The sequence below is a fragment of the Lutra lutra genome, chromosome 15, assembly GCF_902655055.1.
Source record: "Lutra lutra chromosome 15, mLutLut1.2, whole genome shotgun sequence".
In the NCBI taxonomy this organism is placed as follows: Eukaryota; Metazoa; Chordata; class Mammalia; order Carnivora; family Mustelidae; genus Lutra; species Lutra lutra.
In genome coordinates, this window is record NC_062292.1 from 21,663,363 (window position 1) to 21,689,200 (window position 25,838).

The 25,838-nt window shown below is 37.8% G+C and overlaps 1 protein-coding gene across 3 annotated transcripts in view; it reads left to right on the plus strand.

Annotated features, from left to right (window-relative positions):
• Positions 1–25,838, plus strand: part of HMCN1 (hemicentin 1) — a 477,402-nt gene that overhangs the window by 224,126 nt on the left and 227,438 nt on the right. For all 3 annotated transcript variants that reach the window (XR_007123082.1, XM_047705087.1, XM_047705088.1), the window contains exons 12-15: positions 10,976–11,117; positions 12,247–12,374; positions 15,142–15,255; positions 20,847–21,005. Coding sequence is in view for 2 of the 3 variants with exons in the window: in XM_047705087.1 (XP_047561043.1) it covers positions 10,976–11,117; positions 12,247–12,374; positions 15,142–15,255; positions 20,847–21,005 (543 nt within the window). In the remaining variant the exon portion in view is untranslated. The remainder of the gene's footprint in view (positions 1–10,975; positions 11,118–12,246; positions 12,375–15,141; positions 15,256–20,846; positions 21,006–25,838) is intronic.

Here is a 25,838-nt window from a genome sequence, read left to right on the forward strand (position 1 = left end):
ATGCAATACTTGCCCTCCTCAATACCCAGCACCAGGCTCACCCAACCCCTCACTCCTCTTCCCTCCAAAACCCTCAGTTTGTTTCTCAGAGTCCACAGCCTCTCATGGTTCGTCTCCACTCCCGATTTCCTCCAACTCACTTCACCTCTCCATCTCCCCATGTCCTCCATGTTATTCCTAATGCTCCACAAGTAAGTGAAACCAGATGACGCTTGACTTTCTCTGCTTGACTTATTTCACTCAGCATAATCTCTTCCAGTCCCATCCATGTTGATACAAAAGTTGGGTATTCATCCTTTCTGATGGAGGCATAATACTCCATAGTGTATATGGACCATATCTTCTTCATCCATTCATCCACTGAAGGGCGTCTTGGTTCTTTCCACAGTTTGGTGACTGTGGCCATTGCTGCTATGAACACTGGGGTACAGATGGCCCTTCTTTTCCCTACATTAGTATCTTTGGGGTAAATACCCAGTAGTGCAATTGCAGGGTCATAGGGAAGCTCTCATTTTAATTTCTTAAGGAATCCCACACTGTTTTCCAAAGTGGCTGCACCAACTTGCATTCCCACCAACAGTGTAAGAGGGTTCCCCTTTCTCCACATCCTCTCCAACACACATTGTTTACTGTCTTGTTAATTCTGGCCATTCTATCTGGTGTAAGGTGGTATCTCAATGTGGTTTTGCTTTGAATCTCCCTGATGGCGAATGATGATGAACATTTTTTCATGTGTCTGTTAACGTTTTGTATGTCTTCTTTGGAGAATGTCTGTTCATGTCTTCTGCCCATTTTTTGACATGATTATCTGTTTTGTGTGTGTTGAGTTTGAGGAGTTCTTTAAGATCTTGGATATCAGCCCTTTGTCTGTAGTGTCATTTGCGAATATCTTCTCCCATTCTGTGGGTTGCCTCTTTGTTTTTTTGACTGTTTCCTTTGCTGTGCTTGGGATCTATTTTAAGGAATCATGCCTGACCTCCTTCTCTCTTTCACTCTTTGTGTTCCTTGCCCCGGATCACACAAACACAGTGAATCAGTTTCTAAAATTGAATTTCCAGTAGCCTTTTTATTTATGAACATATTGGGGTACATTTTCTACGGGCTGACACTAGCATCAGTGGATGCTTGGGAATGCTGATTGGGATCAGTGTGAATGAGCTAATGTGAAATTTAGAGTTCAGATGGAATCATAGGTATAGTGATATGTTTAGGTCTATGTACCTCCCACTTTCCCTATGCATGGTTAGTTCAGTTCTTCCGTTTCTCAAATCTCTCCTTTTCTTATTTCCAGTAGTAACACCCTCACCCATCTCAAATGTCATATGCCTAAACTATTAAAATCATCTTTTTAAAAAAATTTTTATTTATTTATTTATTTTAATTTGACAGAGAGAGAGAGAGATCACAAGCAGGCAGAGAGGCAAGCAGAGAGAGAGGGGAGGAAGGAGGCTCCCCGCGGAGCAGAGAGCCCGACGCGGGGCTCGATCCCAGGACCCTGGGATCATGACCTGAGCCGAAGGCAGAGGCTTTAACCCACTGAGCCACCCAGGCACCCCTAAAATCATCTTTTTATGAACTTCCTTCCTTTCAATTTTGTTCCCTCACTTTAATCCATAGTATAACCAGTTGAATATTCCCTAAGTATTGCTTTAAATGTCCATACATTCAGAGCCTTTATGTTGTTTCCTAATCACCCCAGGATAAAATTTACAAACCTCAGGAGTCACAAACTGACTCCTCCATAATACTTTTAAGACTTAATCTTCAACCTTTTTCCCTCATAAAACACTATATCATGAAAAAAATATTTCCTTTCAATATATGGATACTATTTAAGGGAATCAGATATTCATATGTCTTTTCCTTTATTCCTATGTCTTTAATATGGGTAACTAAATATTTGAACACGATATTAAGGCTTCATCTCTACTTATGAATTGAAAGTAGAAGAACTTTTAGATTTACTATTTCCTGCCATAAAATGTCAGAGCAGTATTAGACAGATAATTTTTAGTGTCTGTGTATGAGTTTGAATTTTCTTGGTATTGATTTTCTCCAAAGGATGGCTAGGTACTACTCTTGTCTCATCTTCAGTCCCCAGAACTGGTTTTCTGGTGGCCACTGAAGGTTTCCTCTGCCAGACTCCACGTCCATTATACTTTCAGTGGATTCCTGTTCTCTACTACTTTGGCCCAGCCTCTGCTCTGGTATTTCCCTCTTTCCATGGTTCACCCAATGCCACATCTCATTGCTTGGGTCACAGAGACATCCCATCTACATTCAGATTCTATTGTTCTCATTCTGGTTCAATGACCTAGCTCAAACAGCTGTTTGGACTTTAATGTTTCCTATCAAAATCCTACCTGTGATGAGAATTTCCTCTCCTAAACCACCTTCTTTTTCCCATTCAAGTACTAACAAGGCCTGACCTGCTTAGCTTCTGAGATCAGATGAGATCAGGTGTGTTCAGGGTGGTCTGGCCACAGACTAAATCACCTTTTTTTCTGAACATTGATTGGTCTCTTTGTTCTTGTTTCTGTAGCACTTTTTCTTTTTTCATGGCACACAGGTTTTGCACTTATTCACCATCAATTCTATGTGTCTAGTTTTTTTTCCCCCAATATTATTGCTGGGGTACTTCTCGACTCCCCCCTTTTTATCCACAGTGCCTTGCACAAAGGGAAAAACACAATTGTACCCAATAGGTGTGTGTTCCTTAATTACTGAATGGACCTCAAAGTAAGAGTAACACTTGAGGGAAGATTTGGGTCACTAACCTTATGTTTCATTTTTCCGCGTTAACTTCAATGGCTTATTTGGGTCACATCAACAATTTTATTTATTTATTTTTTTGAGGAGAGAGAGAGGGCAAAAGAGAGAGTATGCCTGTGAGCAGGGTGGGGGAAGGGCAGAAAGCAAGGGAGAGAGAGAATCCTAAGCAGGTATCATGCTTTGCGGTGAGCTGGACATGGGGCTTGATCCCAGGATCCAAGCCAAGATCCAGAGTTGGATACTTAACTGATTTAGCCACCCAGATGCCTCAACAATTTAAGATTTCATTATATAAGTACTTTCTTTTCCAGCTGCAGCACCTGCTAGCATCTTCCTGCTTACATTTAAAGCCGTGTTTTATAACAGTCTGATACTTATGAAAAATTTATAGAGTTTTTTTTTTAAGTATTGTTTAGTTTGCCCTGATTAAAAATTATATCATGGGTGAGTTTGACAACATTTTTTGAAACAGCCTAAAGCAATGTATCAATTTTTAAGGTGACAGTGGCTGATAAATTTCCAAATTCTTGTCCTGGCCGGGCTTAGGAATAGAAGTTAGGATAAGTGGGGTGGTATTTATTACACGGCATGAGGGTAAAGTTTTGTTTAAAACACACTAACTTCCTGTTTATCTGGAGACAAGAAACAAATCTGTTGATTTTATTACCTGCTGCTTTATGAGGAAGACTTTTAAAGCCAAAGATGAATATGAATGTCCTGGTTAAATATTTTAGCATATTCCATGTATAACTGACATTTCCTCTGCAAATTGCATGCTGCCACATGGAAATCAAAGGGCCAGACAAGGTTTCCTTTTCTTTGCCATGTTATGTCTGTATGAACATTAGAAGTATTATTTGTTTTCTATGGTGTCAGGAAAGGGTGGATATCTGTCACTAATTAGTTCATGTCACCAGGGAGAGTACTGCAGTAAAAAAGGAAATATTTTTCAAGATGATTGATGAAGTTAAGTTCCTAATGACCAGAGTTACTTCACTAAGTATGAAATTGATATTATCATAACCATATGCTCATTACATCATCACAACTACGTTTTAACAAGTGCCAGGTGACATAGGTATTAGCATGTTTTTTAAATCAGATGTGGAAAAGCTAAATTTATCTATTTTTATTGAAATTTCCAATAAATTTTGAGTATCTAGAAACAATCTCAAATTTCAGAAGAATCAAATAAGATTTATTTAGTATTATTTATTAGGAGGATGTATAATCTTAAATATGCAAGTACGAGAATTGTGATCAAGTTTCATTTGTAAATGCCTAGATAATACATATATAACTAATCTCTGCAATAAACCTGTGATTTATCATCCCTATTAAGGTATAGACCAGACACTATGGATTATTTAACCACTTTAAGGCTTATTAAGTGCTTTCTCTGTAAAATGGCAGTGACACTTCACAGAACTATTGTGGGAAATAAATGATAGGCCTAAAGTTAGATACCTAGCATATAACAGGCACTCCATAATTTTATCCACCCTTCTATTTCAAGAACTGACTACCATAAAGAGATTTACTCCCTAATTGTACATAATTTGGTTTTGTATACAACATTCTGTGAGTTCTTTGTGGTTATAAAGTGTCTAAAAATCATAGGTACTCAATAAATGTTTGTTTATGTGAAAGGCTAAAAACACAAAGAAATTTGCCCAAGTATTCTAAATATACCAGTGACCAAAAAGTATTTTAAATTGTTGCTTAGGTAATTCAAAGCATTGCCATTATCTGATCAATTTATTGTTAATAATTAAATCATCTTGAAGAGAAAGTCCTTTAAGTCTTTTTGAGAATGTCCTACTAGAGGCATAATAGCAACAGATCCGACCCAATTGATCGCTAACAGGAGGTATGCCTTGTGAGTATGAAGATGACATTGGAGATTTGCAAGATTTAAGCAAGATTTTCTCTTCTACGGTCTCTATAGACAGAGCAATGGCTGTTCTCATGGCCACTTAAAATTCATTTTGCCAGCCTTACCATTCATACTGTGTTAAGACCCTTAAGTTTTAAAGGAGTGTTTATTTATTTTTAGTACCATAATCTATGTGTAACTCTTTAAATCATTGGTGAGAAATTATAAACACTCACATATTTTGCTTTTGTTATGATCAAAAGATAAAGAATGAATTAATACGTTAATACTAATGGGGTGCCATGTTTCCATTGCTTTGGCTAATGAAAACCAAGTTGTTATTTATGATGATGATGATGGTTGATGACTGTGGTGGTGATGGTAATGGTGATGATGGTGATAATAATGGTGATGGTCGTGGTGGTGAATTGAGATTAAAACCAACTAAAAATGGATTACTTCTTCCCAAATCCTGAAATTTGACTCTAGATTTTGATGGGAGTTGAACTAAGGTTTTTAAACTTGTTCCTGCTTCATTAAAACCACTTTATCAAAACAAAAGGAGCTTTTTTCTAGGAAATTAAAAATTCTAACCATTGAGATAATTACAGTGAGGTCTGTAGTGAAGCCTATTGCATCCTTATTTAGCCAAATCAAGTGAAGCCTGAATCATTCTGACCATCTTTATTCAGCTGTTATTTGGCAGAAATCTAATTTTGCTTCCATATTTGTTCATGTCCTTTCTGATTTTCATATTGTCAGTGGAAATATTCTTTCCAGAACAATAGCAAATTTCTCACCTTCTGTGTGATAATCTCATCCCATCTGTGTGTATGCACACAGACTGGTTTCATGACCCTGAGCAGCACCCTATATCCAGGCTTTATTTGAGAAATGACCTCTTAGCTCTCTGCATCCTGTTTAGAGTAACTGACATTTATTTTACATTGACACATAAACTACAGAGCCTACCAGTTGAATTCTTGCTAGGCAAGATGCCAGGCCAATTCTGTAAGACATCATTGGAAGGCACCATGGTTAGACAAAAATCCCAAGAAGTGCTGAATCTTTGCAGCAATCCTGGGTTAAAATGAGCTAGACATACAAAACATTTTATTTTTGGAAAGTGGGACTGAATAAATCTGAATATTCAATAAATTCCAAAAAGAAAAAGTGTTCTTTTTTTCCTCATCCCCTGAAGATTATCTGCACAACTCCCACAGCATGTGTAGTCCTCTGGCATTTCAGAATTGATGGACTCCAGATGCAATCACAATTTGAACTTGTTGGCCATGGCCAGTCTCCCCTTGACCCCCTGCATTTCTGTAGACATATGTTCACCAAGAAGAATCTGTGAAATAATGAGACTATCAACCAAGTCCACAGGCAGGAAAAACCCTTTAAACATTAACTTCAAAGACAATCATAATTTGAAAAACACAGTATAAACAGGAAAAAAGGGGAGGTAATTGTAAGCTGCTAGCAATTAGGCACTAATTAGTTTTGTTCAATTGTGTAGCTGTCTGGTCCAGCAGTACCACTTGTATCTCCTTCAAATGTATCACGATTCCTCAGACTAATTTTTCTTAGTGAAATTAAGTCACACTTTGGAGACTAACATAGTAAAGATTTATTATAAATATAAATAGATCTAACTAACTGAATTTCTGGATTTCATTTATATTAAAAACCCAGTTAGATGGAAAGTTGACACCATGTCTGTTTGGCTTATCCTTGATGATCAGTGCTACAGGTTAGCACTGAGTCTGGAACATCATAATTGTGTAAGAACCGTATTATTAAATTTATTTATTTATGTTAATACTTATAATATCTATTTCAAACTCTGTAGAAGTGAATTTATTTTCATTTATCTTTTTGAGTAGGGAATATTTATACTAAGAAAATTATGATACTTTCTTTGAAGATTAAGTCCTACTCTCTAGTAATCTAGATGTAAAATGTGGAGTTGATAAGATCAAATATATCAACATTCCAGTTACTCCAGGGAATTTTTGTATCCTTTTTGACAGCAACTTCCTGATTTACTATTTCATTTTCAGAAGTCTATTTTTTTTTTTTTTGCCTAAGAAGTGGAATGCGTGCAATAAGAACTTTGAATAATTGATATTTCCCATTTAGTTTTGTCCTGTGAATCCATGGGCTGAAACAAATGATCAATATAGCAAGACCTTGAGTGGTGTCAGGCATAAAAATTCTTAGAGCCAAGTTACAGTTTAGGAATGGACTGTATTCCATCAACAGCATTAAGTTTCTATTATTTACAAGTCACTGTATAACATGTAAGGGATATTAAGTACTGTAGGAAGTAATGGAATATGGAATAATATGAAAGACATGGTCTTTACCTCAACAAACTTATAAAATAATAAAGAAAGAAAGAACAGTTCAAATAAAGCAGACAGCAGTCAGGACAGGTTTGGGGTCCAAATCTGTATTCACTGTGTAGAAAGACACACAAGGCCCTATCTAGAGACTTTTCTGGAAAACAGAGTTATACCAAAGTTTCAGCTTAGCAGACAGAAGCCAATGGTCAGTTGGTGGGAGCAAAGTAGGAAGGGGTCACCTGGTAACTGGTGGAAAACAGATATATGACATTGGGATCAACTTCATTTTACTTTCAAAGAGGAGTTACTTCCCCTGCTTTAAAATTCCTTTGGATCCAAAGAAAACCAAAGCTGGTGGCATCACAATTCTGGATTTCAACTCTCTTACAAAGCTGTAATCATCAACAGTATGGTACTGGCACAGAAACAGATACATAGATCAGTGGAACAGAATAGAGAACCTAGAGATGGACCCTCAACTCCATGGTCAACTAATCCTTGACAAAGCAGGAAAGAATGTCCAATGGAAAAAAGACAGTCTATTCAACAAATGGTGTTGGGAAAATTGGACAGCCTCATGCAGAAGAATGAAACTGGACCATCTTCTTATACCATACACCAAAATAGTCTTAAAATGGATGAAAGGCCTAAATGTGAGACAGAAATCTATCAAAATCCTAGAGGAGAACACGGGCAGAACCTCTGTGATCTCGGATGCAGCAATTTCTTGCTAGACAAGTCTCCAAAGCAAGGAAAACAAAGGCAAAAATGAACTACTGGGACTCAAAAAGATTTTGCACAACAAAGGAAGCAGTCAACAAAACCAAAAGACAGCTGACAGAATGGGAGAAGATATTTGCAAATGTCTTATCAGATAAAGGGCTAGTATCCAAAATCTATAAAGAACTTATCAAACTCAATGCCCAAAGGACAAATAATCCAATCAAGAAATGGGCAGAAGACATCAATAGACATTTCTCCAAAGATATACAAATGGCCAACAGACACATGAAAAAATGCTCCATATCACTCAACATCAGGGAAATATAAATCAAAACCACAATGAGATACCACCTCATATCAGTAAGAATGCCTAAAATTAGCAAGTCAGGAAATGACAGATGTTGGTGAGGATATGGAGAATGGGGAACCCTCCTACAGTGTTGGTGGGAATGCAAGCTGTTGAAGCCACTCTGGAAGACAGTGTAGAGGTTCCTCAAAAAGTTGAAAATAGAGCTACCCTATGACCTAGCAGTTGCACTACTAGGTATTTACCCCAAAGATATAAATGTAGTGATTGGAAGGGGTACCTGCACTTATAGCAGCAATGTCCACAATAGCCAAACTATAGAAAGAGCCTAGATGTCCAGCGATGGATAAAGATATTGGATGTATGCACGTGCGCATGCACACACACACACACACACACACACACACACACACACACACACACACACATATGTGCAATGGAATATTACCCACTCATCAAAAAATGAAATCTTGCCATTTGCAGCGAGGTGGATAGAACTAGAGAATATGATGCTAAGCAAAATAAATCAATCAGAGAAAGACAATTATCATATGATCTCACTCATATGTGGAATTTAAGAAAAAAAGCCAGGGCGCCTGGGTGAATCAGTGGTTTAAGCCTCTGTCTTTGGATCAGGTCATGGTCTTAGGCTCCTGGGGTCGAGCCCCACATTGGGCTCTCTGCTCAGCAGGAAGCCTGCTTTCCTTCCTGTCTCTGCCTGCCTCTCTGCCTACTTGTGATCTCTCTGTCAAATAAATAAAATCTTTAAAAAACAAAACAAAACAGAGGAACATAGGGGAAGGGACGGAAAAATAAGACAAAATCAGAGAGGGAGGCAAACCGTAAGAGTCTCTCTCTTTTTTTTTTTTTTTTTTTTTTTTAAAGATTTTATTTATTTATTTGTCAGAGAGAGCGAGGGAGAGCGAGCGAGCACAGGCAGACAGAATGGCAGGCAGAGGCAGAGGGAGAAGCAGGTTCCCTGACGAGCAAGGAGCCCGATGTGGGACTCGATCCCAGGACGCTGGGATCATGACCTGAGCCGAAGGCAGCTGCTTAACCAACTGAGCCACCCAGGCGTCCCAAACCGTAAGAGTCTCTTAATCATAGGAAATAGACTGAGGGTTGCTGAAGAGGATGGTGGTAGGGGGATGGGATAACTGGGTGATGGACATTAAGGAGTGCACATGATGTAATGAGCACTGGGTGTTATATAAGACTGATGAATACTGAACTCTACTTCTGAAACTAATGATACATGATATGTAATTAATTGAATTTAAATAAAAAATAAATAAAAATAAAATGCTAAAAAAATAAATAAAATTTGTTTGGTTCCTTCCCTGTACTGATTGGACTAGATCCCTGAGAAAGGTAATCTAAAGAGCTCTTTCTGGGCCAGAGTCCAGGGAGGGGGATTAAGGCCAGCACAGTTGGGTTTACCAGGGTGCTGCCGCAGGTATGTGGTCCCAGTGCTGCTCCGGCCATGGAGCTCTTGCTGTGACTGGCCACCGTGCTGCTGCTCATACAACTGAGCTGCATGGCCAAGTTCTACATCACCTTTTACTGAGTGCTCTGTTTCACAGTCTCCACTAAGACCTATTGCAGCATTCAGATGGTGGAGAATATGAATATCATCAGGTGGTTTGTCCAGGTCTTCAAGTACTTATAGGGCCTTCACTTTGAGACAGAGGGCCACCAGAAGCTGAAAGTGAACCATCCTTGTGTCATCATTTCTAACCACCAGAGTGACCTAAACATGATGGGCCTCTTGGAGCCCCTCTGCAAGTGTTATGTGTAGATCACAAAGCAGAAGTTCTCTTCACGGGGCCTGTAGACCTGATCATGTGTCTCAGCAACATCTTTATCAACTTGCAGTGCTCCAAGACAAACTGTGATTGTGATGTCTGTCATGGGCCAGGACATGGTCAGGGAGAACCTCAAAATGTGGATCTACCCTGAGGATATGCAGAAGGATAGCTGGGACCTGCTACCTTTCAAGAAAGATGCCTTTTACCTGGCAATTCACATCTCGCTGCCCATCATTTCTGTGGTGTACCCCACATTCTTCTCTTTCTATGACCCCAAAAGGGAGTTCTTCCTTTCAGGAACATTCAATTTGGAGATGCTGGATGCCATCCCCACCAGTGGCCTCAGTATGACTGATGTCTCCAGGCTATAAGGACCACCTTCTTCCACATGTCCAAGACACCCTAGGAGGTGTCTTGTAACACTGGCAAGGCCAGTCTAGTAACCAAGGCCACAGGGAAGAGCAGAACTAGGGGGCTGGATGGCTGGGAGGCAGGACCTGGCTAGAGAATGGACAGAGGAACTCCCTTTCCCCATTCCCCTGCCCTAGCTGCCAAATATCACTGTGTCTTGCTCCTGTAGCAACCCTGGCTTTCATTCAGTCCCCTTCTGGAACTGGCCTCAGATTCAGTACCCTGAAGGAGGAGAGTTAGCCAGACCCTTCTCAATCCTTGAGGGAAGGGCCTCATCCACTTTCATGCATCCAGGTTCTGGAAGTAGGAATAGGCCAGGGCTCAGATGGGCTGACAGGGTTAGCCTGAGCTGCAAGGTCTCAGGGCAAATGGCCAGAAGTAAGGCCCTCCACTCTGAACCTGCAGGGTAGATGCAGGCTCCTGGGTCCCAGCCACAGCCTGCTTCAGGTTCTCAGGGAAAGGAGGGGCTCTGGAGGGACCAGGACTCCCAGTCTTATGCAACCTGGGCCATAGGGAGCCAGAGAGCAGAGTCTGCAACTCCTGTCAGCTTTGGAGAAGAAATCTCCCGAGTCCTACAGCGACTTGGTGGTTACTTCTTATAAACGAACTCTTGGAAGTACAAAATAAAATAAAAATAATGGTGTGGTGAGAAGCCCGCAAGTCTGCTAACACAGAAAGCTCCTAATACCAAGGTAAATTGCCATTTCACTATACATCTTTCTATTTGCAGAACCACCCAAAGTCACTGTGATGCCCAAGAATCAGTCATTCACAGGAGGATCTGAGGTCTCCATCAGGTGTTCTGCAACAGGTTATCCCAAACCAAAGATCACCTGGACCATCAATGATATGTTTATCATGGGTTCACACAGGTACTGGGTTTGTATCATGTTCTTTGTTTTTACTGAATGAAATGTTGGTGAAAAACCAACAAAAAGTTGGACAAAAGTATTGTGACTAACTCCCTAAGGTTAAGCGAGTTTTGCCCAAATCCACAGCTTTCGATTTTCTAAATAGGCCAGGAAATGGCCATAAAATAATAAGTGATGAATTGACAGAGTTTGATATTCTTCAGTCTTGAATTTAATAGCTGGGCCTAAGAGCTTCACAACATTTTGTGTCGCAAACATGATACCATAACACTTGGTTTACCTTGAATCATGGACATGAGGATAGTGAAATTTCTGTGGGGCAAAGTAATGTGGAGTTTTCACTAATCTATTAAAAATATGGTCCTGGGATTTCACAGGGGAAAGAAGAGGCAAAGGACAGAGCAGTATCTCTAATTAAAATGTGTGCAGACGTTCTTTGTAATTCCTATCCACTTTTGCCATTCTACATTGAGATGGATTTCATCTACTGGATGACGTCCAAAGACAATGAATCCTCTCGTGCGCCAAGAGTGTAATGAGCATGTGGGACACAAACAAGGATGTTTCCAGCTATTGAATTTCCACTGTTCTGGGTTTTGAGGAGAACGAGGGCTTAGGTGTAAGCCAGATTCTATTCCTAGCCTCACCACTGACTTGCTGTGTGACAAGAGGTATTGCATCTCTCAGGCTTGCACTTTGAGGAACCACTTAGCGCAGCAATTGACACAGAGTGTGATTGCCTGGTTGCAAATTCCACTTCATCCATTTACTTACTGTCTTTGGGCAAGTTACATAATCCCTTTGCTCATCTGTACAACAGAGATAATAATAGTATTTAACTCACTGGGTTGTTATGAGGATTTAAAATATTTTGTAAGCCTTCTGGAGCAGTTCCTGACACAGAGCAAGTACTGAATACATTGGGATCTGTTGTTATTAGTGTTATTACTATTATTACAACCACTACTACGACTACATTTCTGTTTCTATAGTGACAACATGACTAATTTCTATAATCAGCACCAAAAATGTAAGTCTAAAATATTTGAAGATATTTATAAGGGAGATGCTATAATTTCTTCATACTATTATTAGGGTATTTTCAATTTTCTTCTCTTTTCATGCATAGGTATAGGATGACCTCAGAAGGTAACTTATTCATCAAAAATGCAGTTCCCAGAGACGCAGGGATCTACGGTTGCCTAGCAAGTAATGCAGCTGGAACAGACAAACAGACTTCTACCCTCAGATACATTGGCAAGTATAAGCAGTTTAAAAGGCAATGAAAAGGGGCGCCTGGGTGGCTCAGTGGGTTAAGCCTCTGCCTTCAGCTCAGGTCATGGTCTCAGGGTCCCGCATCGGGTTCTCTGCTCAGCAGGGAGCCTGCTTCCCCCTCTCTCTCTGCCTGCCTCTCTGGCTACTTGTGATCTCTCTCTGTCAAATAAATAAAATCTTAAAAAAAAAAAAGGCAATGAAAATAGGGTAAATATCATATCAAACAATTAAAAGCACTTCTCTGAAAATTAATATTAGGAATGAGTTTTACCCAGTCTTATGATTTTTTATTCGTTTCACACATTGATTAAAGGAAATACTGTAACTAATGTAAGTTAAAAGTTCAGGGAGTAGATAGCTTCATTAGTCAACAGAAGTCCAGGAGGCTTAAAGATTGTGGGTAGAGTCCCAGATGGTCTACAGAGTTTTATCCTTCCATGGTTTTTCTTTTTTCTCAATATTTTGCTTACATATTAATAAATTCTATATCCTTTCTAGTTTACCTCAACTTCCATTTTATATTTTTCACTTATATTTAAAACTTTATAGTATTTCTATTATGGTTAAATGTTTATAACATTTCTGTCATTTATTCTATCTACATATTATTTTCACTTTTCATCTTTAGTTTTTCCCCTCCAAACCTACATTTATTGAAGATGCATTTTATGATGATTATTCTAAAATATTCTATAATATAATGGTTATAGTATATGATTATAATATAATATTTTAATTTAATCATATCTAATATAATAGAATATTTCTTTTAATTTTTTTTAAACTAATAAAGGACAAGGGCATTACATACTCAAAATTAGTTTGTAAATTGTGAATAATTAATGGCTGACAGTCTACCCTGCGATTCATAGTAAGATAGTGAAACTGGCAGTGGAAGAGAAGAAGAAAGCTAAAATAAAAATTGAGAATTGCAGTTTGTGTGGGCATATGAGGTAGGTAGCAAAAGTGTTGTAAATACTGAATCTGAAAGCCTGGAAAGAAGTGGTCTCACTGACAGAAATGAAGAAGGCCCATGGCAAGTAAGTTTGGAACACTGGAGACGAACCAGGCAGTGGGAATGCAGAAAGGGGGGGGTGGAAACAGATTCTGAACTGCAGACATGAATTTTGGTTCATTCTCAGGCCAAAATAGTTGGCCCACTTATTCACCCAGAGTATCTAAAAATACTAAAGGTTGTGTGTTTATTTTTATAAAATAAAAAATTTATGTTACCACGTCCTTACTTTTTGAGAGCTTGCATAGTGGGAGTGGCTATAGCTAAAGAAATATAAGACAGTGGACAGACAAGAACTATAGTGAGGGTTGGCAGAGAGGAAGATTAATTCTGATGGGGGAATTTGTAAAGATTTCTCAAAGGAGACAGGATTTAAGCTCAGTCTGGAGGAATGAGTGGGATTGGAAGAGCTGGGGCAAAGGGCATTGTAGGCAGAGGAAACCGCTTTTGCAAAAGGAGAGAGTAGGGGCTGTTTTGGACTACCAGCTACCAGTGGAGCTTCCTACCTTGTGATAAGAAAGGAAGCGTTATGGAGGGTAAGTTAAAAAAGAAAGTTCTGCTCCAGTTTATGATTTTTGAAAGCCAAACTAGAAAATCATGAAACAAAATCACCAAAGGGCTTCTAGCAGAGGATTAACATGATCTTTGAGTAGTAAACTCTTAGCTTTGTTTAAAAATACTTCAATTAAAATAAGAAAGTCCTAACATGCCCAGTTCAGAGAAAAATGTATGAGTGAATGAAAGCATTAAGGAAGGGAGGAAAGAAACTTAGAGAATGTTTGTAGTTAGCATCAAAGAGAAGAAGAGAATGGAGACTTTACTTTTTATAGATGTAACTTTTAGCCTTAGACTGCAGCTCTCTGCAGTTAAACATGAATATCCTTAAAATCATGTAGAAAATGTTAAAACAAATTCACCTGTTATTATATTATTCCCAAGTGTTAATCTAGCTGGTCTTAACATCATAGCTTCTTTGATATTTTTATTATTGCCAGTCTTCTCTGTTTCTTTAGTATTATTTCTATTAGATGTGCTCCGATTTCTCAGATTTTTCTTTATATATATGTGTGTGTGTGTGTGTGTGTGTGTGTGTGTGTGTGTGTATGTGTGTATATATATATATATATATATATATATATATATATATATATACCTTTTTTTCCCATAAAGACCTTTCAGTTAATTTCCTAATTTGCTTAATTCTTTTATCAGAATTATTTTTGCCTGATACATATATTTGACCTTAATAAATGATCTTTTCATCACACACATCTACGTACACTTGCATTAAAAGAGTCTCTTTCTGGGGTGCCTGGGTGGTTCAGTGGGTTAAGCCTCTGCCTTCGGCTCAGGTCATGATCTCAGGGTTCTGGGATCGAGCCCCCGCATCAGGCTCTCTGCTCAGTAGGGAGCCTGCTTCCTCTTCTCTCACTGCCTGCCTCTCTGCCTACTTGTGATCTCTCTCTGTCAAATAAATAAATAAAATCTTTAAAAAAAAAAAGTCTCTTTCTCTTTATAAACACTGAAATAGCTACAAGCACATAAATACTGGTGGATTTTGTTAAACTGGTTCATTTAGTATAATTATAAACTACTATTTATAATATATGTATTATATGTTATGTATATAAATTATAAAATATATTTATAATATAACTATTTTTACTTATAGTTATAAAAGGTGCATTTTGCATTGGGCCAGACATTAACCATTTGCTTGCTTGTTTTTTTCAGAAGCCCCAAAGCTGAATGTAGTTCAGAGTGAGCTCTTGGTTGCTCTTGGGGATACAACAGTTATGGAATGTAAAACCTCTGGTATTCCTCCACCTCAAGTTAAATGGTTCAAAGGTACATTTCTTAAGCATGTTCATGTCTAGTTCACTTAGCTTTGTTTTCTCTTTTAAAACGATGATTTGTTAAAATTTTGTTTTGGTGTGTGACTTAGCAGCCCCATAAAATGTGTTTATGATCTCACTAGAGACAATAGTTCAAAATTCTGAACTCTAAATTTCAGGATTTGACATCTGGTGTGGATTATAGGACCATGAAAATCAAAGCAGGAAAAGTTCGCCTTTGCTAATCCAGCTGAACATTCTCTTTGTTAGTTTAGGATTGTTTCCTGTAGAAAATTGTCCAAGAATACTCTGTTAATGTTTAAAATGGCTTTCCTTATTTCAGTTCACTTTTCTTAGAGATAATGGCTATCATAATTAGAAAGTTTTCTAGATTTCCAAAGACACCTTCTATAAAGTCCTCAGAAAAGATGTAACATTAAAGCTTACAGGTAAATGAAAGACAAACGTGTTATGTGGTTGGCTTCATCATGCAGGGTAGATGCTTGTATCAATCATGGAAATTGTCTGCCTGCATTTGTAACATAAAGATCACACCTTTGTGATTCTATCATAAAATAACGGTAATTGCTGTGCTGTTTGTCTTAGTGAAAATACACTTGGGTCCTGGTCCAGGCTCAGATGCTGACAGTAGATATCTGTGTAAAACATCCCGCTTCTGTTTCTGTCTCAGTTCTTCCAATCTATGAGCAAGAAAAATTCCCGCAAACACTCTAAAAGGGAGGTTGCTAGGATTATTGAGATGCTGTTTGCAAAATACTTTTTAATCTTCAGATGAAAAATGCTAAACAGTACAAAGAACTATTGTTATGATTCTGTTTGTTAAATCACAGACCTCCCCATAGCAACGGGTTGATGTCATAATCACAAAATTATGAATTCACCTCGGGTTCAAACTCTTGGGGAACATGAGGTGAAAAAGAAAGGCTTTATGTAGAAAACAAACACTTTTAAATAATACAAATCAAAAACAGGAAAACGAGGAGATGATGCCATTTTCATTGTTTTCCATGTTAAATGATTTTGGGTCTTCATGTTTTCTGTGATAAAAGCGTTTCTAGATTTGCTTCGTAATTAGGTTTATTTCAGGCAACAGAAACTAATTTTACTTATTTAAAATTTTTAAATCTTTGAATTACAAATGAAATAGATAATCAATGTCAAACTCACATCATAAATAAATCCAGAAAAAATATATTATAGATGCAGTATTTCTGTTTTATGAAAGTCAGTAGTTAATGTTAAAAATAAAAATTTTAGAAAGTAATGTAACCTGCTGATTTCTCTGCCCATAGATAGCAGAGTCACACAGAAAGTCTTTTATTTCCTGAAATTGAGCTACTTCTCTGAATTAAATATAGTTTCCATGTTGGCCTGGGTCCCATAAATGGCTGGGAAGCTAAGGAGGTGTTAGGGAGCAATGTAGCCACCATATGGAAGATTCCAGAATTGACTACCTATTAGTTCTCTCAAACATAGATGTTGTGGTTCAACAGGCCCTGTATATAAAATCCCATTTCTCTGTCCAAGTTATGAAGCAACAGAGCTAGAATGTGGGCATTAAACACCAACAGACCATGCTGGAGGACATTCTCCAATGTTCATCAGTAATATGCAGAGCAGTCATAAACCCCTCAATCAGGCCAACCTATTGCCCTTCCTATCCCAAGCAAGCAATTTATTGCATATGCAGTATCTGGATCATCCAGAACAAAACTAGAGGATAATCTCTTCTACTTGTAGATTGACTCCAGAAAGAAAGGAGGAAGAGATAGTTGAGCTTTCCTTTTCCATCTCTACTAGAGATGAGACAGTAGGAAGGTTATGAAAATTATATCTATGGAAAACGAGAGGTGAAGAAGAGACCTCACCTTAACCAGAAGAATATTTTTTTTTATACCCTTTTTTTTTTGGCAATTCTGATTGAATGAAGTAGGTGGTGATTGATTGTAAGAACACATGGAATCTATCTTCTTAACAAATGTTTGAGTGTACATTATAGTATTGTTAACTATACGCACTTTATTGCACAGCAGATCTCTAGAACTTACTTATTTTGTATAATTTAAACAACAGTTCCTCATTCCCTTTGCTCCAAACCCCAGGCAATCACCATCCATTAATAAATTGTATTCCATTCAGACCATCAGAGAAAAGGAATTCCATAAGTACAAATACCCATCAAAATCTTTTTTCATTTTTAACAATAGACAACATACAGTGGGTTCAAAAAAGAATCGACAGGGGCACCTGGGTGGCTCAGTGGGTTAAGCCACTGCCTTCGGCTCAGGTCATGATCTCGGGGTCCTGGGATCGAGCCCCGCATCAGGCTTTCTGCTCAACGGGGAGCCTGCTTCCCCCTGCCTCTCTGCCTACTTGTGATCTCTCTCTCTGTCAAATAAATAAATAAAATCTTTAAAAAAATTAAAAAAAAAAAAGAATCGACAACACTAGAGGGGGGCTGGGTTATGGACATTGGGGAGGGTATGTGCTATGGTGCTGTGAAGTGTGTAAGCCTGATGATTCACAGAACTGCACCCCTGGGGCTAATAATACATTATATGTTAATAAAAGGAAGAAAAGAAAAAAAAGAAAAGAAAATGCATTCTGGAAAAAAAAAATGTTGCGTAGAGGATATTTCTGGGAAACTAAGAAATTGGATTTTTAAATTTAGATTGGTGTTTCTTAGAGAGTAGTCAGGAATCCCTGGGGGTTCCCCATAATTCTTTCCAGGGAATCCAGGAGATCAAAATTATTTTCCTAATTACACTGAGATGTCTTTTTCACATTCATTGTCTCATGAATATATAGTGGAGTTTTTAGAGGGTACATAATGCAGACGCAGAGATGAGCATCCCGCTGTCTTCTATTAAGCTAGACATTCTAGAAATTTGCAAAAATGTGAAATGCCACTCTTCTCACTAAATTTCTCTTATTTTTGGAAATATAATTATTTTCTCATAAAATATATTCATTATGTTAAAATGTCCTGAGTTTGTTATTATAAAGCAAATGCATACATTTAAAAACTTTTCAGTTTCATTTCTAAAATGCTAAATACAAATTAATATAGTTCATATAAACAAAACCTCATTAAAGGCTCCAGTAATTTCTAAGAGTATAAAAGGGTCTTGAGACAAACATATTTGAGAACCACTAATCACCATCAGCTATTTGAAAGGATCTCATGCCAGGGATAATGATCTCTCTGTTTGTTCATCTTACATCCACTGAGACCAGAAATGAATTTAAACTACAGCATAAAGAGAACCCTCTTCAGTGGTAATGATTGTTAAATCCTAGTGTAGATTGTCAGGAAAGTTTGTATATTTTACTATTTATACCATTCTTTTATCTTTTATCTAATATCAAAACTAAATAATCCCTATTTCATATCCATCTCAAAGTTCTGTATTTCTCTATGGCTTCTCAATAATTTGGTGACTAATTTTTCAGTAGAAACGAAGAAAGGAGAGATTATCAAAGTACGGTCAGAATGCAAACTTGATTAAACCAATGTTTTTCAATTTATATTTTGTTACATTGCTGCTGTTCCATAAACATTTTTATTTTGAAAAAAGCTACTAGCTAAAGGTCTTGATTTTATCCTCTTGTGTCCTTTGACATACACAAAAGAAATAGGAGAGAAGTAAATTCCAAAATTCTAAATGCATTTTAGTCCAAACATTCTAATACTTCATGAACAGCTAGGTCACATCTCATTCTCCCTTAGTGGGAGGAAAGTTTATGTCAACATCATCTGTTTTTATTTATGAAAATTTCCCAGAGGCACATAGACATAGCTTTGGTTGCTTCTCTTATTCGCGTGGTATGTAGTAGCAAGCTTAAAAGGATGATTTGGGTTTTAAATATTGGAATACTAAAAAATGCTTTATTTTTGGCACTGATGGTTGCTAATGTAATTTTTTTTTTCAAATTTATGGCTCCTTTGGCCCCTATTACTCCCAAAATTATAAAAACAAAAAGAGAATGGTCTGTTTGTTGTCCTGAGTCTGTTGATTGGTGATTTTTATAGTATTCTAGAGAATTACTAGTTCTGGAATTCTCTCTGTGTCTTTTTTGTTGTGGTGGTTAGAGAATTACTACTGTGGTCTTCAGGGCACATGGATACGCTAGTACTTGACATTGTAGAGAACAATTTTTTAGGACTTGACATCTGGGTATATAGCATACCTAAGAGCAATGGACTTCAAACCTGCAGGAAGATTTTAGGACCCCCGCAAAAAGTTTGATATCACTCTTTAACAAAATCAAACAGAAAAGCTATGAACACCAACCTAAACATCCAGAACTGGGTTTTTTTTGTTTTTGTTTTTGTTTTTTTTTAATGAAATTGGCCATCCTGGTTAATTTCATTCTTAAGAGAGACATCACTCTGAAGGAGAAGAAACGTAAGGAATGGCTAAGCTTAATTTACAGATTATTTGAGGAATTGACAGTTTTCAGAGAGAAATGGTTCTCAGGAGATTTGGGGTGCTGCGGGGACACACAGAATACACAGGTAACTCAGACACTAATTTTTGGCATCATTCTAGCTTCACACTGAGGTCAAACTCAATGCATGGTTTCATCCTCCACACATTTGTTCGCTACCCACCTCTTCTAGAAACTCACAAGTCCAACTTAAAGAACTTGGGTGAATAATACAGATTTAGTAGAGGTATCCTGGGAGATTTATATAAAACACTTCTCTCTGGCCATGGTCAGAAATTCTCATCCATTTTTTCTCTTCTACCAATAAGCTCTTCCCTATTTGCTCCAAATAGCTGTGGTTGTTTCTTCACCAAACATCCTCAGAACCTTCTCAGGTAGCCTCTACCGCTCCCAAGATACCGTTTAACTGATAGCATTCAGCAAACCAAAACACTTGTCATTGACCAAACTAAGAACACTATTGTCTCCTAAGCACTTCCTGGCACTGAAATTCATCCTGTCACAAAGATGGTAGAAACCTTTTTCTTTTCTTTTTTTTTTTTTTAAAGATTTTATTTATTTATTTGTCAGAGAGAGCGAGGGAGAGAGAGCGAGCACAGGCAGACAGAATGGCAGGCAGAGGCAGAGGGAGAAGCAGGTTCCCTGATGAGCAAGGAGCCCAATGCGGGACTCGATCCCAGGACGCTGCTTAACCAACTTAACCGAAGGCAGCTGCTTAACCAACTGGGCCACCCAGGCGTCCCGGGAGAAACCTTTTTCAAACCTTCATCTTCCTGTTACCTTCTTACCTACCTAACACTGCCATGAGGGCAGCTATCATCTTTTCCAACCCCCCCCCCCCAGGGCATCTTCGAAGAGTTCATTCTTATTTGGGTACATGTTCAGTAGTAGAAAATATTTGGGGCCAGATTTTTGGCTCTAGGTTAGCCCATAGAATTACACAGACTAATAAATCAGCTTAGGGCCAAGAAACACTTCATTCTTTCTTTGCATCAACATTGTTTAAGTGTCTATGTTGTATTTTAAAAACCTCACAGTTCGTTTTCTTCAGCAGTTTTGAAATCAAACCAATGCGAGAGTACACTGTGTAAATACTTTATTGTTTAATGTTTTTCCTTTGTTTTGACCTAGGGGATCTTGAGCTGAGGCCATCAACATTCCTCATTATTGACCCTCTCTTGGGGCTTTTGAAGATTCAAGAAACTCAAGACCTGGATGCTGGTGATTATACGTGTGTAGCTGTCAATGATGCTGGAAGAGTGGCTGGGAAGATAACTCTGGATGTTGGCTGTAAGCATCCCAGCTCTGATACACACATTCGTTTTTTTCCAAGTTAAGAACTTTGAAACCATTGAGTGGAAATATTGGTTAGAATGGACAAATTAGAGTTAGCGTTTCAGATTATGAATATAATGATGGTAGTACATATTTACCAAATGCTTTAGATGTGCCATGCACTCTGTTAAGAACTTATCTTATTAAACGCTCATAGCAATTCTAAGAGGATAATATTATAATTATCTCCATTAGATAGATAAGGAAATGGAGGTGGAACAAAGCTAAGTAGCTTGACCAGGATCACAGATCTATGGAGGGGCCGAGCCTGGGTATTTGAATCCAGATTATCTGACGTCAGAAGCTGTGGGCTTCACTGGTGTATCATCTATTGCCAAACATTTTCTCAACAGGAGTTGGATGACACAGAATTCCTAAGTATTAACATCTGGAGGCTAGAAATTAGACTTTGGCCCTAGACCATAATTTGGAGATGTTGATGATAGCAAAGGTAGCAGATTGTGCTTTTGCTTTAAAACAAAAACAAAAACAAAAACTTAATAGCAATGACTCCTCAGTGTATAAAATAAAGTACTAACTACAAATAAATGTCAATCACAATGTGAAGGATATAGCATGTGCATGACAACTATCGTTAGTTTACTCAAGAAGTTTGGTTCTCCCTCCTTTGTCTCTCCATCTCATGCTTTTTAAAAAAAAGAAATTATTTTCTACACAATGTGGTAACACATGAAATAAAACAGAGCTTGCTTTGTATGAAAAAGAACCTGGCAACTTAATTTTAACAGATAATTCAAATATTTACATCAGTTAAACTTATAAAATATGACATTTTGTTAAATTGCATTTTCATTTATGTATGATGATTTTCATGCCTCAGCTATTTTTTTTTAAACAAAAGTTAGGAACTATAAAGGGAATGCATATTTTTTTTAGAATAAAGTAATATAAAATATTTTTGTTCTATCTTAATTCTTTAAATGGATATAATGGCCCCCTAAGCTTAATATTTTGTTTCATATAAACTAATTTTTTTCTTCCTGAGATCTTTTATGGTCCTTTTGCCCTGGGCTGTCTGAACACTCTACATTCTTGGTGATTAAGCCCTTGGGGTAGAATCAACAAAGCTGGAAATAGCCACAAAGACCACAGTAGAATCTGACTAGGGCACAGCAAAATGTGTTTGACCATGACTAAATTCTGAGGTTATTAAGAGAAGTGCCTTGGAAATAAGATTAGAATCTCTGGGTGGAGGATATCTGAATCTACCAGCGGAGTTAAAATACAAGGAAACCTTTTAGGAAAGTAGGATCCAACTGAAGAGGATCACTTGATGCAGAATTCTTGTTTCTAAGAAATATACAAGTACAATGTTTCAAATTACCAACATTTTCTAGCTCTGCTTCTCCTTCTTTCCTGCCCAGATAATTTATATTCACCCAAAATTCTTCTAGAGTTGTCTAGCTCTGGAGGAAGAATGAATTAGACTGAGTAATTGTTCCCAGCAAAAGCAGAATGACACCCTCACCCCTCTCCAAGACTGTAGAAAATCTAAACCATGTACATATTTCTTTGCTTATTTACAGCCTTCTTAATATACTCTTGTTAGCTTCTGGACTTTCCAAGTTCTCTATCTTTTGACTAGTGAAAAACAATGTAAATAAAGGTTAGGGCTATCTGTCCTGGAGTGACTTGCATTGAAATAAGAAACATCCTAAAAAATGTTTTGTATTTATCCTTCATTCCTTGAACTGAATTTTGTTTTATCTTCACTCCTATGCAAGATCTTCACTCTCTGTGACCTTTTCTAAAACAATGGCTCCCTCAACTTTCATCCCAGTAATCATTCTGATGGAACCATTAACATAAACTCAGTCGTTTCCTTACTGTAACCTTGATCATGAAGTTGCCAAATAACTTAATACTAATGTTAGTGCCATGCATGCATCTGTTATGCCTTAATGATCTCTTATTCACCATTAGAATTCTGATTACCTTAGCTTGCAAAGTTTGGTTAGACCTTGACTGTCCACATAAAACTATGGTTATATATCCAAGCAGATACAGGGTGTAACGGCCAAGGCCCATGCAAATCACAGTTGCAGTGATGGTCGTGCTTTTCTCTATTAGGTCTAAAAGCAAACAAACCCCCCCAAAAACCAAAAACCAAAAAACCAACCCAAAATTTCCTCAGAATTTACATAGTGGTTAAGAGAATGGGCTTTGGAGAAAGACTGGGTTTTCTGCCTGACTTTTCATAGTACGTACCTGATAAATTGCTTGTAAAGATGAAATGAGATATTATCACCTATTCGCATACATTCAGCAAGTCAGTGGTTACCGCTGTTCCCATCTGCCTCGTGAATGGCACGTGTATCAAATACACGAACTGCACAAACTGAATTGTCATTTTGGTTCTTTGAATCCTGAAAAATAATATAGAAATGCGTATAAAATTATGGCGTAGCATTTAAGATTAAGTACTGGGCTTTTCATAGGGAAGTCACTATTTCAAGTTGACTTTTTTTAAAAGGGCCTGAGACAACTCAAGTGCTACTTTTAGTTGTAGTGCGTAAAATTATTCATTTCTGTTCCAAAACTATTGGGCATAATTTTAAGTAGCTGATGACTTAAAAAGAAAAACATGCCTTTATCCCTATCATGTAGCTGTTGGGCGTTCAGATCGTTTTTGTGGGCCTATCACCTTACACCAATACGAGATCAAAAAAACAATAATAAAAAAGCTGTTCAGGGGCGCCTGGGTGGCTCAGTGGGTTAAAGCCTCTGCCTTCGGCTCAGGTCATGATCCCAGGGTCCTGGGATCGAACCCCGCCTCGGGCTCTCTGCTCAGCAGGGAGCCTGCTTCCTCCTCTCTCTCTCTGCCTGCCTTGCTGCCTACCTGTGATCTCTATCTGTCAAATAAATAAATAAAATCTTTTAAAAAAAAAGCTGTTCAATATTATTGTTGAGTTAGAGCTTCTTGTAGTGAGTCTCCTCTTTCCTGTTGCTCATTATCATGGCTCTGAGTTATGGACATTTCAGGTCAGCAGGGAAAATTACCAGTGCTTTTCATCCTTTTTTTAAAAAAAGAGGTAGTGAATTATGAAGTCATTTGGAAGAGAAGAAGATTGGCTACATCAAACAAAAAGTTGGTCTGGTAGCGATTTCACTTGCAGTATTCCACACCGCTCAGGATCTCAGCCTTAGACTGTGGTTTTGTGTTCTGTGGTTTGTTAGAACTAAAACAGTGTGTTCAGCCATTTTAGGAAAGAAAATCTCTGTTTGACTAATAGAACGTAAGAATTGCTTTAGTGGATATATATTTAATTACCACTGAAGGAACTGGAATAATTTTATGGAATAGCTTTCAGAGCAACATGGTCAACCTGTGACTTTTCTATTTTCAAAGTGATATGTGCCCGATGTCTCTAAGCAACATGGCCTCTCCCGTCTAAGTCCCTTGTTTTGTACTACAATCACTGCTGCCCCTTCCCCGGTCCCGTTAATCTGTTTACCATCCACCCAGTATAATTCACTTGGAGTCCAAATTGGCCACACTCAGGAGTAGGAAGTATTTAAAAGGTTTCTTGGCCTAGGTTAGGAGTTGCTTCATTTTTGAGGTTTGCTTGTCATTGATGCTGTCTTGGCTGTTTCCCTAGTGCCTGGTACACTCATTTGCCTTGTTTTCTGGTACCAGTTTGTATATTCCCTAACCTTTCGCTTGTCTTGTGCCTGACACTGTTCCCAAAGCTTCTTCACCACAGATGACTTCTCCTGTCTTTATTGAGTTTTATGGGCACAACCTGAACTCTGCTTGTCCTTTTTCAGTCCAGTTTGTTCTTGGCTTTCTTACTTCTGAGAGTTCTGATTTGTTTCCATTTTCACCGATGGCTATGTTCTGTTGTGTCAGTAAGCTTGGGTTCCTCCCAAATATTTGGTCAATCCCAGCCTACTGCATATCTTTTTGTTCTTCTCGAATTTAGTTTCTGCCCCATTTTCACATCCACCTGCCCACAATCTGCACCTAATACATCCTGAGACTTTTTTATACTTAATGTCTTTTTTTCAGAAAAGAAACTGGCTCTGGAATAAATGATTACTATCACTCTAGAGAAAAGTAACTAGCCCTTTACACCAAAGGCAAACAATGAGCTGCTTTATAAATTTTTTTCTAAATATACTTATTTGCCTATTGTTTTTATAAGCCAAGTTCCCATAGAGATGGATTAAGAGAAATCCCACACTTCTTTTTAAAAATATGTTACTCAGTTGTGGGCTTAACTTTATTTTATTTTATTTAGGTTCAGTAAACAAGCAATAAGGTTTCTGAAGTTGCCTGTTTTCTTCAAAAGTGCAAGTTCAAATGTATGGGATCAAGGTTGTTATAATCACCATGCACTTACACACATACAAATACACACACTAGATTATTGTTGAAGTGTTTTAATATTGATTCAATAATTCACAGATATCTAGCAGCCTTGAATAATGCACAAAGAACTATGTTAGTTGCTATAAAGGATAAAATATGGTTGCAAACATGAACTCTCTAGGGAAAAATCAAACATTAGTTTAATAAAAGGTAGAATGTGGCCATTGCCACGAGAGTGATACAGAGTGAGTTCAGAGGGAAGAAATCATGTCTGTCTGAGAGGATGAGAGATGGCATTGAGGAGGGACCTTTTGAACTGGATTAAAGAATTGTCAATATTTCAATAGCCAGAGATCAACAACCAACATTGCATTTGAAAGGGATGGCAGTAACATGTGGGCACTGATATAAAAATGGTAAATCCTTGAGGCACCTGGGTGGCTCTGTTGGTTCAG